This window comes from Drosophila subpulchrella, chromosome 4 (assembly GCF_014743375.2).
Source record: "Drosophila subpulchrella strain 33 F10 #4 breed RU33 chromosome 4, RU_Dsub_v1.1 Primary Assembly, whole genome shotgun sequence".
NCBI classification, from domain to species: domain Eukaryota; kingdom Metazoa; phylum Arthropoda; class Insecta; order Diptera; family Drosophilidae; genus Drosophila; species Drosophila subpulchrella.
Window position 1 is genome coordinate 821,676 of NC_050608.1, and position 17,508 is coordinate 839,183.

Sequence of the window (17,508 nt, forward strand, 5' to 3'; positions counted from 1 at the left end):
GATCAAGGGGTACGAATTAGCTTAACAAATAAACTTTAACAACAATATTAATATCCCTTAAAATAGAATCGTGTTGTAAGCTGTTAAGCCTTCTACAGTTCCTTTTAAGTGAAATGTGATCAGGGATCATCTTTACCAAATGGCGGTTTGTACTTGACAGTGTACAAACTTTGGAAGGGAAACTTTGACACAATTGTCACCAAACTAAAAACAAATGAAGTGGTTCGAATACTTATCCTAATATCATGAAAACGGGTAAGAATAGTATTTGATTTTTAATGTGCAACTTACAATGTACATTGTACATGTATACATATTTATTTATAAGGCTTTTGAAATTAGTTTCATATCAACTCTTTGAAGCCTGCCATTACTTTATTAGTAGGAAAACCTGTTTGTACAGACTGCATTTTATGTGTTGTACATTGGGTTTACTTTTTAAACTGTAACGATTTTTGACGATTAAGGCAGTAATAATTGCCGATTCAAACCGTCAATATTATTGACTATGCTCTGTTCAAATAACTAACCGTTGAATCTAAAATGGAAGACGAACGCTGCTTCCTAGTCTGTGAAAACTCTTGAAGAACCTCTGTGTTTGTTGATTCATCACTAATAATGACACTCACTGTGTTTTGTTGAGTGCTTAATTTCTGATTAATAGAATGCTGTTCCATCTTAACTACGACCTGGCTTTCACTGCTTTGAATTTCCTGTGCCGTTACAGATTCTAAGATCTGCTGCGTGTCCTTCACACTTTCTGATTTTTTTGTATTTTCATTTACCTTTTGCTCTTTTTCTTTTTCGGCCTTAGACTTATCCTTTTCTTTGGGCTGCTCTTCTTTCTTTTTCGTGCCTTTCTCCACTGTGATCTTGCACGACGATTCGTCCTTGCCGACTTCGTTGGTCACAATGACTTTGTAGTTCGAAGTATGTTCCGTCCTCGCAGAGCTAAATGTGAGTCGCGCGGTTGTTCCATCGAACGTGGTGGTGATGTCTTTAGTTTCGCGGATTAAGGTGCTTCCCTTGTACCACTCGATTTTGCACTTGCGGTCTGACTGGGCGAGACTGATCAGAAGCTCGAAAGTCTTCGATTCGGTGACCTTTTGATCAACGAGCTTTCGGGAGATTTCCGGCTTGCTGGGCTTGCGTTCTTCCTCGGGAATATCAACGAGATTGACAACTTGAGATACGGCTTCTCCCTTTTCGTTACTAGCCACCAGCTTGTAGGCGCCCTTATCACTCTCCTCTACATCGTTTATCTCTAGTTTAACAGCGAACTCTCCGTCCTTAGTTTGCTCCACCAGGTAAACGTGTCTCTTGCTTTCTGTTACAGTGTTTGTTTCCTTGTACCAGGTACACTTAGGTTCGAACTTCGATGCAACTGTGCACTCGATAACTACAGTTCGTTTCTTGATGATCTTAATAATTTTGGGTTTGTCTTTAATTACGGGAACAACTGAAAAAATGTAATTTAAAAGTTAGCAGTCATCTGATAGACATATAAAAGCTTAGGGTATATCGTGCGACTCTAAGTGCGTATCGCTTTGCCACATATGATATTTTCTTAATTCTGAAAGGAAGGCCACATACATTGTATATTAGAGTTGGGTACGTACTTTCTATATTCAATGTAAGATTCGCATTTAGCTCGCCGAGCGTGTTCTTAATGTTGCACTTGTAAAGGCCAGAGTCCTCTAGTAGAGGATCTAATAGCTCCAGCTTAATGTAGTATTGGTCACCACGCTGTTCCATAAACGTCTTAATTTTGTGGCTTTCCTTTATGACTTCTCCGTTGCGGAACCAAATTACATCTGGTTTTGGATCTGCCTTGACCTTACATTCCATTATAACCAATTTGCCATTGTTTTCGGATACAATGCGCGGCTTTTCTATGAACGTTGGTCCCTCACCCTCCGGCTCAGGCTCCGCTTCAATGTTAAGGTTAAGATTGGCATTCGATTCACCGTATTCGTTTTTGACATTACACCTGTAGGTCCCACCATCGGTTGCTCCAGGATCCTTTAAAAAATATATGGATTCGTAAAATGCTTTCTACCAGGTAATCTTAATAAATACTTCACCTTTATTTCCAATGTCAGTTCGTAAGTGTCTTCCGCAATAACAGTTGTGTTTATTTTGATCTTCTTACTCTTCTCCACCAAGTCCTGACCTCTGTACCAAGTTACGGTTGGCTCTGGTTTGGCCTTGCACTTGCACTTCATTGTGATCAGTGTGCCAGACTCATTGGGGATAATCCTCGGTTTTTCAATAAATGATGGTGCAAAACCATTGGCGTCGCTCGCACCTGTTTTTATCAAAAACAAATAAGGCTTTAACTTCCTTTTTCTTCAGTGGAAAGCAACAAAACACAAAAAGTTTAAGCAAGTCTTCTAGATTAAGACGTGAGACAAAAAAATATGTAAAATCAACACGAAAATATTTTCAAAAATTGTTTTATTTTTTTGGTCATTGAATAGTATTTTACAATTATATTTATATTGTTATATTCCTTGGACATATTAATGTGACGACACAGTTAAAATAGAAGCAAAACTATTTAATTTTTGTTTATATTTTATTGTTTTTAATATACACTTTCAAATTGTCAGATGGTATTTTTTTAATTTAGTTTATTTTCTTGAACGAAAATCATTAAACCAAGCAAAATACAGCACAGACCGAAAATAGAATAGTGAGACCAACTAATCTATTCTAGTCAATAACTTATTTCCATGTAACTAAGTATAAAAAATTTTAATGATAATAATACAAATTATTGATTTTACACATTTTTTTATTTGTATGTTGACCATTCCTCGAATAAGGACGAAGAAGTCCTGGTCGATCCTACTTGTGTAGAAATTCGGCTTTAAATAAAAAGTTTCTTTACGCCTTGTTACGTTTCTCAGAGTAATATTTGTTGTTCATTTTACAAGGCCAAAGCAAATAGGAAGTGTATACTTTCTTCAGCTTGGAATTCGTTATTATACTACATGTAAAAACCAAAAAATGTGAAGGTGAAATGAGTTTCTTGTAGCACACCTTCAAAAAAACGAATGGTTTTACTTTTAAAAAAGGCAAATTTACATTTGAAATGCTTTAGGAACCTAACGAACATTTAAGCAAAAATGTAAAATCCGAAAAGCAAGTAACTGGATGTGCAATTTCAGTAAATTCACTCATATATTTATGTACATAGTAATCGATGAACTAATTTGTAAGTCCTAATTTATATCAGCAGGATATTAAATTAATATGTTAAAAATAACACATTTAAAACTAAAGCACTTATTTAGGCGAATTATGAAAACATTTAATAGATGAAATATTAATAATGATAAAATGAATTCCTGATCCGGTCTGTTTATTTTGTATCATTTTTAACAGGCTTTTTTTACAACTTTAACACTATATTACATAATGCTCGCCAATAAGTGTGCGAAAGCGTTCCTACATCTTATACTCCCCACGGAAAAGAAACAAACACTCTCTTTATGCTTACATTTATATAATACGATTATATAAATCACGATATAGGAAAGAAAAGTAAGTTTAGTACCTTGAAAGTTTAGCGCAATGTTTGCATTACTTTCGCCATACATATTAATTGCGTTACAGCGATAGTTGCCGCCATCCTCTTTCGTGGGATTTTGGATTTCCAGAGTCAAAACGTAGCTGTCTTTAGTTATTGCCTTGCGGGTCATTTTTGTTCTTTGATTATCGGATATTTCCTTATCTGAGCAATACCAGACAATGTCTGGAACCGGATGCGCTTCCAATACGCATTCCATGATGAGTAAGTCCTCTTCTTGGCGGATCGTTGGTTTTTTTGGAAAGCGTGGCGACTTTCCATCTGGAATTCTGTATTGAGTTGGAAGGAGTATAACTTTCGATATTTTTGATTATCTTTAATGCGTGTTGGTTGTCTTACTTTTTCGATCCACTTTCGAAATTTAGATTAATAGTTGCGACTCCAGAACCGTGCTTGTTTTTCGCTTGCGCGCGATATTCACCTTGGTCAGAGGAGACCACGCTGCTTATCTCGAGACACGCCATGTGATAAAGTTTTTGATCCATTGTAAGTGACATTTTGTAGCGTTTGGATTCGTTTAGTATAGTCTCGCCATGGGACCTTTGTGAAGGAAAGTTTTTGATTGAAACGTGAGGGGAATTGAATTTTATTTGAATCTGATTATTTGCCGATACACAATAATTTGTATAAAACGCATATCGCTTATGGGGCTCTCGTTCTACCGGATACTTCCGACTAGACTTGGATCTGTTTGTTTGATCTCTTTAGTTTAGTTCACTTTACTTATCACTGAGTGTTTTCGTATGGTAAAGATATATATTGATTATGTTATTTTCGTACCATGTGACTGTTGGAGTGGGATCTCCGACGCATCTACATTCGAAGGTTACGTTTCCGCCATCTTCGCTTTGACGAATTACTGGTCGTTCGGTAAAAGTGGGCTTAATGCCTTCTGCACTTTCCGGCACGGGTGCTTCATCGCCTATAGAGTTGAAATATCCATGTAACACAATTTGCAAATGTCAGGGTCAGTTCCAATACACGGGGCCGTGCGTTAAAATATTTAGATTTAAAATTATTTAGACTGTGCTAAAAATGTACATATATATATATGCATACGTTTGTAACTTCAATTAAATATATTCATTTTATCACCGACTGCCTTAAACAACGAGTGCGGAGTTTCGATTTGCTTGACTTTGACAAATCGTTTGATGGCTTCTGAATGGGGAGTTAAACAAAGCCCATGATATAGCACGGAATCAACTACTCTCATTCTAAACATAACCGATATTCCGCAATAGTTTTTGGCCTCCAATTAAAGACGAAAATAAGTTACAAAGTTTTCATCCAGATATCCCTTAAATATAAGATCACTAAATTTGTAACAAATTAAGCGTTATTGCAAGTTATTTTTGCGGCTAACTAGCAAAACCAAAAATGAAATACTGATGGTTAATGAAATTTAAGTGCAACTAGGATATGGCATTTATACAATTCGGACTTACTGTCGAAATTCAGGCTTATTGTGGCGTTGCTTTCGCCCAATTCGTTCTTTGCATTCACTTTGTATTTGCCAGCATCCTCAACTGTTACATTTAGTATCTCAAGTGTTGCAAAATATGAATGGACGTCTTTATCAACAGTAATCTGAAAAAAATGAAATTATTAATAACACTCCTCGGCAAGCCTACAAAATCAACCAAAATAACTCCGATTAGATTTCGATCAGATTGGTATTTTCTTCTAATTATTAAATTTTTAGAAAATTAAGTTGTTTTTTAAAAATATATTTGTAAAATTTAAGGTTAGCTGCCTGTGGCATAAAAAGTATGACGATTTTCTGAAATGCAGGGCGATTTTATTTGTGAATATAAAAACAAATTTTTAGATTGCAAGCCTTTTTTTCTGTTTGTTAGAAAAGAGCGCCATTCATTTCTAAAATCTTTTTTTAATACAGGAAAAATCGCCATTGAATCGTTATTAAACAAAGGCGATTTTCCTGATTTTTTTCTTCGAGTGTACATTCTTGAAAACTTAAATATCTTTTATAAAGACATATTTTTTTAGCTGAACCAAAAAGTTGCGACTGCAACGATGTATTTTGTGATATATAAATGCTTTTAAGTTTTGATCGACAAGCTTCAATCAAACGCAGCCTTGGTTTTTTGTACTTATATATTTACCTTATGGCGTATTGATTCCTTAACAGCTGCTCCGTTGTGGAACCAAACAATGGTGGGAATAGGATCAGCGTTAACGCGACACTCAAATAATAGTCGTTTTCCATCTTCTTCCTGTCGTATAGCGGGTTTTTTCGCGAATGTCGGCGCGAAACCGTCGATTTGTCTGCAACGTATGTGTATATCAAGTTACAACCATCTAGTCTTATTATTCAACTTTGAGAAGCATTACATATGGTAGGCTGGGTTAACAATTGTTATAAATAGTTGATTAAATTATTAGCTTATGTAACATGTAGTCATCCAAAAAAGAAAATTGTGATATCCTTTAAGTGACAAAATATTGTGGGACCCTATAAAAATTACCATCTAAAAAACACAAACAGCAATCACAATATTTAATTTTATTCAATTCAATATTCAATTTTAGCGTGTCAATTAAACTGAACGTACGCTTTGCAGCCCTAAATATGTACATAAGTTTTATTTGCTGATGGATTGAACAGATTTTAAGCTAGCGGCTTCTATCAAAGTGTTGTCTTTGAGTTTTATATAATTTCAGTTTTTATGCATTGGATTTTTTACCCTTTCGATCCCCCTTTGTATTTATTTTATATATCTTTATATTTGGTATTAATTTAATAAGACTAAGCGAAAAACAACCTGGGCGAAACACAGTAATATTTTTTTGTTTTGGATCCATTTCTTATTTTATAATCTATTTTAGAAATATAATAACTCCTTCTTTATGTATTTACTTTTTAGGTATTACACAGCTTACATAAATTTTTACACAAGTTAAATAATTTTACATGAGCTTATTTGGAAGATTATTTACAAATACGCTTTTTCTGATGATTCCTAGAAAAGATAAGTTCAATTGGCCAATTTTTGTAATTAAATAAAAATTCTGATATTTAAAAAAAGCATTACAACAACGAAGTAACAATTTAATTTCTATTATATTTTCGATTATTTTATATGATCCGGCTCGATCTGACACTTATACTACCAGCAATAGGAAGAAGTCTTTTAAGAAAATTTCATTGCGATAGCTTTACAATTTATTAACTAGATATCTTTGGAACTGTTAAAAAAGGAGACATGCTATTAAAACTTAACTCCAATCCTTTTTCTTATCTTGTAATCCTTTTTTAGGCTAAAATCTTTATTGGAGTCACACTGTTTCATTAACATTTATGTATTAGTTTTTTAGCTGAACACATTGAACACCATTTCATGTGATAGCTTTACTTACCGTTCGTTTTCAAGAAGTGAAAACTTACCATCTGTTTTGAATTTAAAACCACAATTAGTACATTGGGTAGTATAAAAAGAAAAAGTAAAGCATTTATAAAATGTAAAGCAGTTTTCTAGATGATCATGCAAATATTCTAAAATCGTTAAGGTTCTGTAAGCTAAAAGAAGCTAATAGCGTAATTTTAGGCGATTATCATACGGTAAAAGATTAATTAAAAATTAATCAAACGCATTTATCAAGGTTCATGTTTGCTATAAGATAACAGTGAACCAGGTAAATCATCAAAAGTAGCTTACTTTTCTTTTGGTTCGTCAGCAGCTACAGTTTTTACAACGGTGGAGTAAAAATATGGGTAATATATTAATACATGTTTGAGCCGTAAAAATTATGAAATAAATATTTTGTACGATTTTTTGATTTAATCTTTGTCTTTGACCTGTACTTTTCTAACAAATTACCTTAAAACAAGTGGAACAAAAAACAGGAGCATACACTATAGTCAATGTCCTCGACTATTAGATACTCGGTGTGAAATCTCGATTGAATTGCTTAATATTCGGCTATACCTTTTTAATAAATGGTCTGATTTCAATAATTTTTGGCATTTAGGTAGGTATTTATAATAAAAACCAACGCTCAATTATGTTTTTACAAAATTTTAAAAAATGTGGTCTCTAGACTGGTTTTAGTGTTATAGACGTTAGTGGGTGTGAGAGTGGGGCGGCACCCTACTGAACCCTACAAGCTTGCGCTGCGCAGGAAGCCCAAGAATCTATATGCCAAGTCCCAACACTCTAGCTCTTATAGTTTCCTAGATCTCCGCATTCATACGGACAGGCTAGCGATACTGACCAAGAATATATATACTTCATGGGGTCGGAAACGCTTCCTTCTACCTGTTACATACTTTCCGACGAATCTAGTATACCCTTTTACTCTACGAGTAACGGGTATAATTTTAATAAACTACGGCCACATTCCTTATTTTTTTACGATATGTACAGCCGACTTACAGTCGCCTTAAATACACATTTTTCTTTTTTGTCCTGCGCTAGAAATACTTGTCCAATCATGTTGATCTGTATGGCAAAGTTAGACTGTGATCTATTGACTTTAAAATGATCCAAAAAAATGGCGTAGGTGGGTGTATATTTTACGGAATATAAGAACAAATACGAAAAGACTGAAACTTATATTTTTTAATTGTTAAAACTTTAAAGAAAGTACCAAATGCCAGTGACATTTTTAGTAAATTAGTTCAAATTAACATTATTCCTGACCACCCAATTATATTGAAATTACCAAAGACAGCTTCGGCATGTCGGAGGGTATACATATATATAAAAATACCTGAGCATAAAAAACAAGAGAAACTAACTTCGGCAAGTTAAAGTTTATATGCTCTTGCAGCTTAAGCTACGCAATGTATTAGATAAATTTGTATATATACATACGGAAAGCTTTTATATAGATGTCTTATAAAATTTTGGATCTTGTATACGGGTTCGGAGTGAAAAAAACAATGAAGTTAGTTCTTATTATAAATCTCTTATTATTTTTGATTCTTGGAAAACGATTCTGGGTCAAAGATTATTGGCGAACGGTTTCTTGGTTAGTTAATAAACTAACTAACCAATAATCCGATTCAAAAGCGGCCGACCATTGCAACGCACTTAGCACACATTTTTGCCTTAAATGTGTAAAAAAGCGATCTATAACGATTTTTATTGGAATGCGTTCCCAAACTTCCGACTGCGTTATCAATGTGTGGCGGCATAAACCGTGCGAAGCTATTCTCAATAAATAGCGCAACATTGTTGTACCACAATATTATTAATCTTCCTGCAACTCAAAAAGACTTTTACCTTCAAAACTGAGAGACTAGTTTGCGTAGAAACGGCCAAACGGAGATGGCTAGGTTCGACTTGGTTGTTGATGATGACTAAGAGTATATGTAATTTTTAGTCTCGTATATGTCTAAGGGGTGTATATATAGAAATTTGAAATATCTAAAAACATCGCAGCTAACGTTAAAAAATCGATATTATTCTATACTACCGAAAAAATACTAAAAAAAAATATCATTTCATTAGTTTTTTTTTACCGAATATATTTTTGGATAACCTCTTTAATTTAATTTCTAACAATGTTAACAACAAAGTTTCAACAAAGTTTATGCCTTTGTTAGGTAAACAATCGCAGGCGGCTTTGAAAATGGACATTTGTTCAATATAAACAGCGTTAACATGCCGATTTATATATCTACAATTACGTAAAATATTGATGCTGTATCCATATTTTCTGCCACCTCTAAAATTTCTCTATTACTGCGTTGGAATTGACCGATCTACGTATTTGAAATAGCTGTAGGTTATGGTCGTCCAACCACCACCGTTTAAAAACGGCTTTGTAAAGCTGATCCTCCTGACTAAACTTATAATTTACTTTGCAAGGGTACATTTCAGTCATCACTTAAATTGTTTTGAATGGAAATTTGTGCGGCATATTTTAGTGAAGTTGACTTACGTGTGAAATTTAAATTAATAGACGCAGAGACTTCCCCCGACTTGTTCTTGGCTTTGACTTTGTAAAGTCCAGCATCCGTTTCAACTACATCGTCAAGCTCCAATACGACCGTATATTTATTGTCTTCAACGGGTTGAATTTTGAATTTGGTTCGGCCATCTTCTACTAGTTGATTGTCACTTCGAAACCATTCAATGTCCGGTTTCGGAGATGACAATAGCTGGCACTCAAAAATCAATCGATTGCCATCATCCTCTTGATGCAGTTGCGGCTTTTTAACAAAGCTGGGAGCGAAATCTTCAGCCACCCCCATGCTGAGGGTTTTCCTTAAGCTTCGTCTTCAACGGCTGTGGCTCTATGGCTCTGAAAAAATTAAAAAACATTTTTTTTAAATATTTATATTTAATATTTAAATCAATTATATGGCATATATATATGCGCAAAGTTTTGTGTGCCAAAAGCTCCCATCGGAACAATATAGGTAGAAAGTCACAAGATTATAAGGGGCGAGGGGGTTTGCAATGATAGAGAACACCACTTTTTAACTGGTCGGAGCAGGCAGCGGGTTAGGGGAAGTGGCCTGCTGCGTCCCTTTCCTGATTCATGCCTAATTCCCTGCTAACTCCCTTCCTAAAGCAGCACTTGCCATAAGGTACATTAGTTCGTCCTCCGAAAATTTACATATGTTTGTTCACATTCCCGCTGTTGTTTACTGTGTGTGTGCCGGAAGCCCTGGACTGCTCTCCTCAGATTACATTTTCCCGATACCAGGATGCGCTAAATTACTTATTTTCAGGTTAACATTTTTATAACATACCAAGCTAAATTTTCTTACTACATCTTTATTAAATAGAAAGGAAGCTAGCTTCGGTTAAATTGATTTCGATTCTAAATTATCCAAAACCTCAATGCTTAATTTGAAAATTATATTAACATTTTAATTTGAATGGATTTGGCAAAGTACAAGTACCCATCTAAATTTTTTGTAAGTGATTAGAATTCGTGAAATTTAAAAATAAAGCTTTACCCTATGTTCTATTATTTATCAGATTATTCCTAAAAGCGCCATAAGATGTAGTGGTCCGATCCGACTCAATCCGATATATATACTAATGTATTTTAAAGTAGATTTAAGAAGACTTGGCGATAGCTTTAAAACTGAGGAACTAGTTTGCGTAGAAACGGACAGACGGACATGGCTTATAGGCTCCGCTGTTCAAGAATCTATGTATACATATGTGTGATCTACAGATGTTCCACATAAAATCACAATCAGTTTTTAATTATTTGACTCATTTGTAATAAAAGTTCAGGTTCGAAAATTACATTTCTTTAAAAAAAGTTCGGCCTTTAGCACTCAGCTTATATCAATGTACTATAATGAGAAAGCTAGCTTTCTATAAGGGTGTGCGGTTAATTATGTTATTAGTATGTAAACATGGTTTGACAGCCTAGAATCTAATGATTAGGAAGAAGTGAGGTAATAATAAGAGACTAATATTCTTCTTTATACGTATATTTATTTAAGTACATTATTATACTGTGTAAGTATAAGCTTTAAAAGAATCGCAATGACGAAGAATGATATACTCGTATTTATGTATTTTGAGTTGCACACGACCCACCACGTTTTGGAAAACGGAAATTCGATCGCCTTTTCCCATTCAGCATAAATGTTGTTAATGGAAAACATTTTACTGAATAAACGAATATTTATGTATTGCATGTTTATTTTTAGTCGTTCGCAGTCACCGGCTGTGAAAAAAACCTGTACATACAAATACAGAACTCACACGACTCTATCTTTATTTATTCAAACATAGATACATGCCTATATATAAATATCCGCATATATATTAGTACATAATCAAAGATTTTTATAAAACGAAAAGGTATGAGGAATACAGGAAATGATAGGTTTTAAATTGTCTTGAGTTTGTTTTTTGCACATCATTTTGCATTTTACTATACATCATTTTTTATACATTTTATTTTAACCTATGTCACCCATTAAAAATATTTTTTGTCCCCAAAGATTAAATTAGATGTTGTATTTTAAACGAACACATTCACGATTGCACAGCCATATACTGTTTCGAATTTTTCATCACGGTTTTTGGGATTTTTCATGATCTATTTTTATAAACAACAACGTGTTACACAACGCCATGAATAGATCCAAGATTTCTGTATAGTAAGGAACACGTTCACTTTCTGTTCGAATATAGATTATCGGAATCATAATCGCACTTAATTCCTTTTCTTAATTATCGGATAGCAACAGTTCGATATTTCTATATGTTGCAATTTCAGATTTACTTCACTTAAAAGAATGAAAGTGCTAACACAGTGTGACCCAACACACATAAATGGAAAATTGAAAACCGATTATCCGGATATCTTTTTTGTAGTGCATACATGTAGTATGAGCAATCGCCCTTAAAATAAGTATGAGTTTTCACGACGTAACTATATAGAAAAGAAACAAACTTTAATATTATTTGGGCCTAGTTCCAGAATTTATTGATTTATTTTTGTATTTGTCCATAAAGTAATTATTTATTTTACGAATATATAATATATATATTTCTCTCGGTTGGTACGTACAACTAGGCTACAGGTAACACAGAACGAGCACAGCACGAATTTATACTTTCTGCGAAAACGAAGCGATCTCCACGAGCTTTTGTCTATTACTGGCAGGTCCACAGATTTTGTACTCTTGATCAGCAAGGCATCTGCGCTGCCACAAAAAGCCAGCAGTCTGTTAGTGCAACAGCGCACGCGCGATTTGTTTTCGCCAACAACACATAATATCTAAAAATGTATATACTTTCGGACATATGTATGTACGATTCTACCCAGTACTACTGAGGTAGTGCGGACATTCCTATCTTATGAATTTATTGTTTATGTATGTACATTGAAAGCCTTCTCACACGTTTTCAAATTAGTCGTTAACTCATTACATTAAAAAGCGTTGAAACTCCACATGTGAAGTTTGAAGATGGGCTTAACGAAACAGAACACCACACATACAAAAGTCGCATTTTAAAATGATATACATAGATCTAAAATGTCCATACTTTTTTTGCAGCCAAAATCTTTTGTTATACCCGTTACTCGTAGAATAAAGGTTTAATTGTATTCGGGGAAAAGTATGTAAAAGGTAGAAGGATGCGTCTCCGACCCCATAAAGAATATTAATTCCTATTTTTTTAGATTTATCTTTTAGCTTTTTTTCTGATTTCTCAAAAACGGCTCTATCGATTTCAAGTTAAATTAAAGGTGTATAGCCCTTGAGATTACTCAATTTTTGACACACGACACATTGTTGTAAGAAGTCTCGTTTCAAAGTTAATTGTCAACAAAATATGCTCCCAACAATTTCCTTATAGCGGCGTCAACATAGTTTAAATGCATATGCTTCTAAAATAATCCCGAAATTACAAGTACAAAAATCACGAAAAAAAATACTGAATAAAACACTGGAATACTGAATCGATTTGCGTGTGCACTCCCATTTTCTGCTGCTGCGAGTCTTAGCGATTTTTTCCCGTCTTTTTCCTATTTCCTATTATGGAGGTAAAAGTCGCTGAAGCGGAATTTGGTCGCTGAAACGAAAACCCCCTCTGTCTAAATAAGGTATTAAGCCCAGTACTCAGATCGTCTAAAAGTTTCACTAGTCGAAAAATCTTATTCTTTGCAGTGTGACCGCAGTTCAGAGCTCACCCACAATGCTTGTAGCATGGTCTTACTGTCAAGCAGCTGGGATTGTTTTATTAACAAACGAAAAATGGAAAGATTTAAAAATAAAATAATCTGCTGGTGGAAAAAGATATACAAATAAATGCAATGTTCAAAAGATGCTTTTATTTATGTTAATAAGAAGTTTAAGGCTTCTCTTGTCTCGGATGCTTCGCCATTTTCTCCGCGCCATTTGCAGGCCAACTCCGATTCGCAATATGCCATTATGGGCCTTGAGGGAGTGGGAGCCGGATTGGAAACGGGGTCGTTCCGCTGATGCTGTAGAAAGTCGCCCAGCATCCTGGCAATGGTTGGTTAGTGGATCCTCCAGTCGTCCCTTAGCAGGCGTCCTCTTTTCCTCCACCCTATAGAAGCCAGAGCGTTCTGCAGCTTTATATTCCAAGAAGCTGTTGGTGGTGGAGTCCTGTGGTTCCCCAATGGAGAGCTCGTTGGAGATCGTATTAGTGGTGGTTCTGCTAAAAAGATACTTCTATTAGTATAACGTAACCAGCCTCTGCACACAAACATTCCTCGTGCTAGCGTTCAAATTGTACAAATACGGATACGGATCAGCTTTTCTCTTGGGCGATTCTCTATGTAAACAGAGGGTATAATAAGATGCGACTTTTGGACGATAGGCTACAGGGATGTTTAAATGCATGTTTTTTTGGATATATTAAACTTTCGGGCCAGATCGCACTGGACACTGGACACCTTTTTCCACCGGTCTGGCATCTCTGTCACCTGAGATTGATAAAATGCATGAATTCGGCCGTGTCGCATAAACAGGAGCAAATATTATTTTTTTTTTCTTTTAAGAAATCATGAAACCCTTAGAGGTGTTAGTGATTATTAAACCGATTATTTTTTTCGATTCGCATGAACTAATCTTGCTAGTATTAAAGATAAAGTGTGTGCAAGCCAGTATTACAGTTTTTCTACTGTCAAAATAGAAGATGCACTGAATGAAAAAATAATTTGTTAAATGTAAGGAGTGTTTATGTTTTTATATCGATCTGGCAACTCGAATAATTATAAAGAGTTACCGGAATTTAATTGTCACCATTTTACGCTTTGAGGTTGAATTCACAGTCAACTTTCGTGTTTTGTCGAATTCATGAAACGGCGAATCAGCCCATTTCATGAAATGTAAGCGTGAAATGGCCATCTCATAAACTTAGTAATAGTATGTGAGAGGGCGTGAGTTTAAAATGTTCTCTGCCTCTATTAGGACAGAGCGAAGGATTTCAATGCGGGGCTTACCATCGCGTAAATGCTTGTTAAATAATTTTTTAATTATTCGAATCAGGCGTTCCAAACAACCTGCATTTCGCTGTCCTGGGCATTTAAATATCCATTTAACTACCTCAGAGACTTATTATGGCATCGAAGTCGAACAAGCCACTATTGTCATTCAACTCCTTTTTGGCCCCGATAAAATTCATACCATAATCGCTTCTGATGATTGTTGAAGTTCCTCTATTGACATCGACATTGATTTATGATAACAGCCGAGTTCTGATGGTGCGATTCTTCGTGGAAATGTCGTAATATTAAGTTCGAAATATAAAGGTTTTTGGGCATGATAATTGCTGGTGATAATTGTCTTGGGAGACGTTATGCTTCGTCTATTTGGCCGGCTAGGTGGATTGGACCATCCTGTTCTATATACGCTGATAGTAAATATATAGAGCTGTCTTTTGATATCTGTTTTTTTTGCTTTTAAGAAAGAAATTTCCTTGTCGAAAGCTTCCTGCTGAACCCACTGACAGATTATTGTCTCGGATGCAGATAGCTCTTCGGCTGTAAGCGGAACACTCGTAAAATCTTGTTGGAGCCAAATACATTTGGCTCGCAGAACCCAAACTACTATTCGTTGACATTTTCTGTAAGACTTTTTGGGTACAAATTTTTTCTTCTAACGGCTTTAAATTCTTAAAGTGCAATAGATCAGGCCAGCTTCCCCTTGCTGCCGTCAATAATGCCGGATCAGTTAACCAACGGCTGTTGCTTGAGACCGTTGGTTCGGGCGGTTTTCGACGGTATACAGCTCCACTGTTTTGCTTTAAGGCCTAGTACTCAGATCGGCTAAGAGTTTCACTAGTCGAAAAATCTTATTCTTTGTAGTGTGACCGAAGTTTTCAAAGTTCACCCGCAATGCATTTAGCATGGTCTTATTGTCAAGCGTACACCGTAGGTGTACAGAGTCCTAATGGAGAGGACTTCGGAGATCATATTACTGGTGGTTCTGCTAAAAAGATCCTACTATTAGTACAACGCAACCAAAGTATTTTGGCCACATCTTACTTTCTTTGCGAGGACACGCTCGGCAGGATGTCCATGTAAAGAGCGAAGTCCCACTCGGCATGTTCTTCCCACTGGGATTCTCTAGAGGATCTCCTCCAGCACGTCAACTATTCTGCGGATTAGCCCCTGTTGTAATATTCTTCCTCGTCCCACAATAATGGGCAACAGCTTGGATTAGGCGTCCTTTTTCATCTGCACTGACCTCCTTTAACCTTTTTTGGGGTTTTTCTTCCATTTAAAATTTTTAAATTCCCCACCGCTTCTGCACGAACACCGCCAAAGATTAAATTTCTTATTCTTTGGGCCGCGGCTAGCGGCGTTCATCGAAAATTCACTCCCGAAATCTGGTATTTTTCTGGTATTTCCTTAGCTCATCTGAGTACCGCGCTGAAAAACAGACCCGACGAAAAGCTTTAGCCGCCTGTTTGCCTCTCGCTCACTCCTATGGTTAGCTCGCGGTTTTCGCCGATGTGAATACTAGGCTTTAGTGGTGAAAAAGATTTCCGCAATGCGGTGTCCTATGAACGGTTTGAACTTTCTAGCTCTCAAGTTTTTTTTTGCAAAGCTGTTTCCGAGTCACTCTAAAAATATTTGTCGATTACAGGATGTTTATGTTTGTCCTTTGTTAGGGTATTTAGTCGTAAGCCCAGAATGGCTGCTTGAAGTTCAAGTCTGGGAATAGATAGGATTTAAGGAGCAAGTTAAGTTTTACTTATGACAAAAACCGTGTTTAAAAAGTCCGTGCATGTTATTCGAAGGTAAGCCACAGCTGCAAGTTCCCACTAGTTATTTTCACCATTGAATATAATGGAGGGACTCTAAATTCTTGCAAACTCCTCAGCTCAAACCACCAAGACTGCCAATCTGGATGAAGCTCTTGTAGAATTATATCATCCCATCCAATCTCTTCATCGTTCCAAGTTTGTTGTATCGGATCATGGCATAAACGTTGAAATGGAGTAATGGTCTACCAAACTAACTTCTAACTTTTCATTAAAAAATGTGACCAGGATCCTTCCATGATTGATTGGCGAATACAGTATTCCGTTAAATTTAAGATAACCACGTGTTATTACTTCTGCTTAAATAAATTTCAAATCATAACAGCCCTGAGTGTGTCGTATTTTTATCCGCAAACACAGTTGACTTTCGGTATATATAATTTTACATAGGGATAAAATTCCCTTTAATTCACTAGATTACGATAAATGCGTTCCATTTGCATATTTAATTGAAGTCAAATTGCAAACATATCACTTAAGCCATGTTTAGACAGTAGTCCATGTTCCTATAATCCCTTTGCCAATAGCCTAATTGGGGCGAAATATTAAAACTGATATAATCTCCATTCACAAGCCTTATTCCGAAGTGGTTGGTATTTGTATGTTAATAACGTCCAGGAAAATTTTGAAGGGAGAAATTCCATTTTCACTTCCTCCCCTAATAATCAGTGTATTGAAAAAAATTTTTTTTAAATAGAATGGAAATTTTTTTATGGTATGGATTTATGGCTTTACCCTGAAAGTATGCTTTAACATAAATTTACTTTCTTAAATTCCCTAATACCCTCTGCACACCGGGTTGCTGTTCATATAGGAACCGTTGTTGCGGCGTGCAAACCAAAACCTCTGAGGAAATATGCATAATACAGTGGAACCGTAGTATTATTAATTTGTTTTGCTTAAGAAATTTCCCTAAAAACTGAAAAAATTTACTTTATTAATTTTTAGCTACTTTTAAAGGCATTTTTATGTTTAATTATTTCGCAAGAAAACATATGTTTTTTTGAACTTTTTCTACCAAATGTCTTTATTGCAATCTAACAAAAAGATAAAAATCCAAAGAGGGCAAAAAAATGTTCAATTAACAGTTAATAAAACAACATGGAAAAATCGTACGTTCGAGACCGGTACTTAATTCAATAAAAAAAAAGCAAGCAATAAAGCAAG

The 17,508-nt window shown here is 35.3% G+C and overlaps 1 protein-coding gene across 34 annotated transcripts in view; it reads right to left on the reverse strand.

The window, feature by feature from the left end:
• Positions 1–12,216, reverse strand: part of LOC119552740 (twitchin) — a 63,036-nt gene extending 50,820 nt beyond the window's left edge. For 18 of the 34 annotated variants that reach the window (XM_037863682.1, XM_037864675.1, XM_037864263.1 and 15 more), the window contains exons 1-11: positions 12,113–12,216; positions 9,506–9,868; positions 6,977–7,007; positions 5,722–5,884; positions 5,044–5,185; positions 4,376–4,517; positions 3,935–4,135; positions 3,563–3,864; positions 2,085–2,308; positions 1,620–2,022; positions 531–1,459 (exon numbers count right to left, since the gene is read on the reverse strand). In XM_037863682.1, the coding sequence (XP_037719610.1) occupies positions 531–1,459; positions 1,620–2,022; positions 2,085–2,308; positions 3,563–3,864; positions 3,935–4,135; positions 4,376–4,517; positions 5,044–5,185; positions 5,722–5,884; positions 6,977–7,007; positions 9,506–9,818 (2,850 nt within the window). In that variant the 5' untranslated portion in view covers positions 9,819–9,868; positions 12,113–12,216. Of the gene's footprint in view, positions 1–530; positions 1,460–1,619; positions 2,023–2,084; positions 2,309–3,562; positions 3,865–3,934; positions 4,136–4,375; positions 4,518–5,043; positions 5,186–5,721; positions 5,885–6,976; positions 7,008–7,275; positions 7,298–9,505; positions 9,869–12,112 lie in introns of all 34 variants that reach the window. The other 16 variants (XM_037864836.1, XM_037863927.1, XM_037864754.1 and 13 more) reach the window with 7 other exon arrangements.
• Between the last annotated feature and the right edge of the window lie 5,292 nt (positions 12,217–17,508).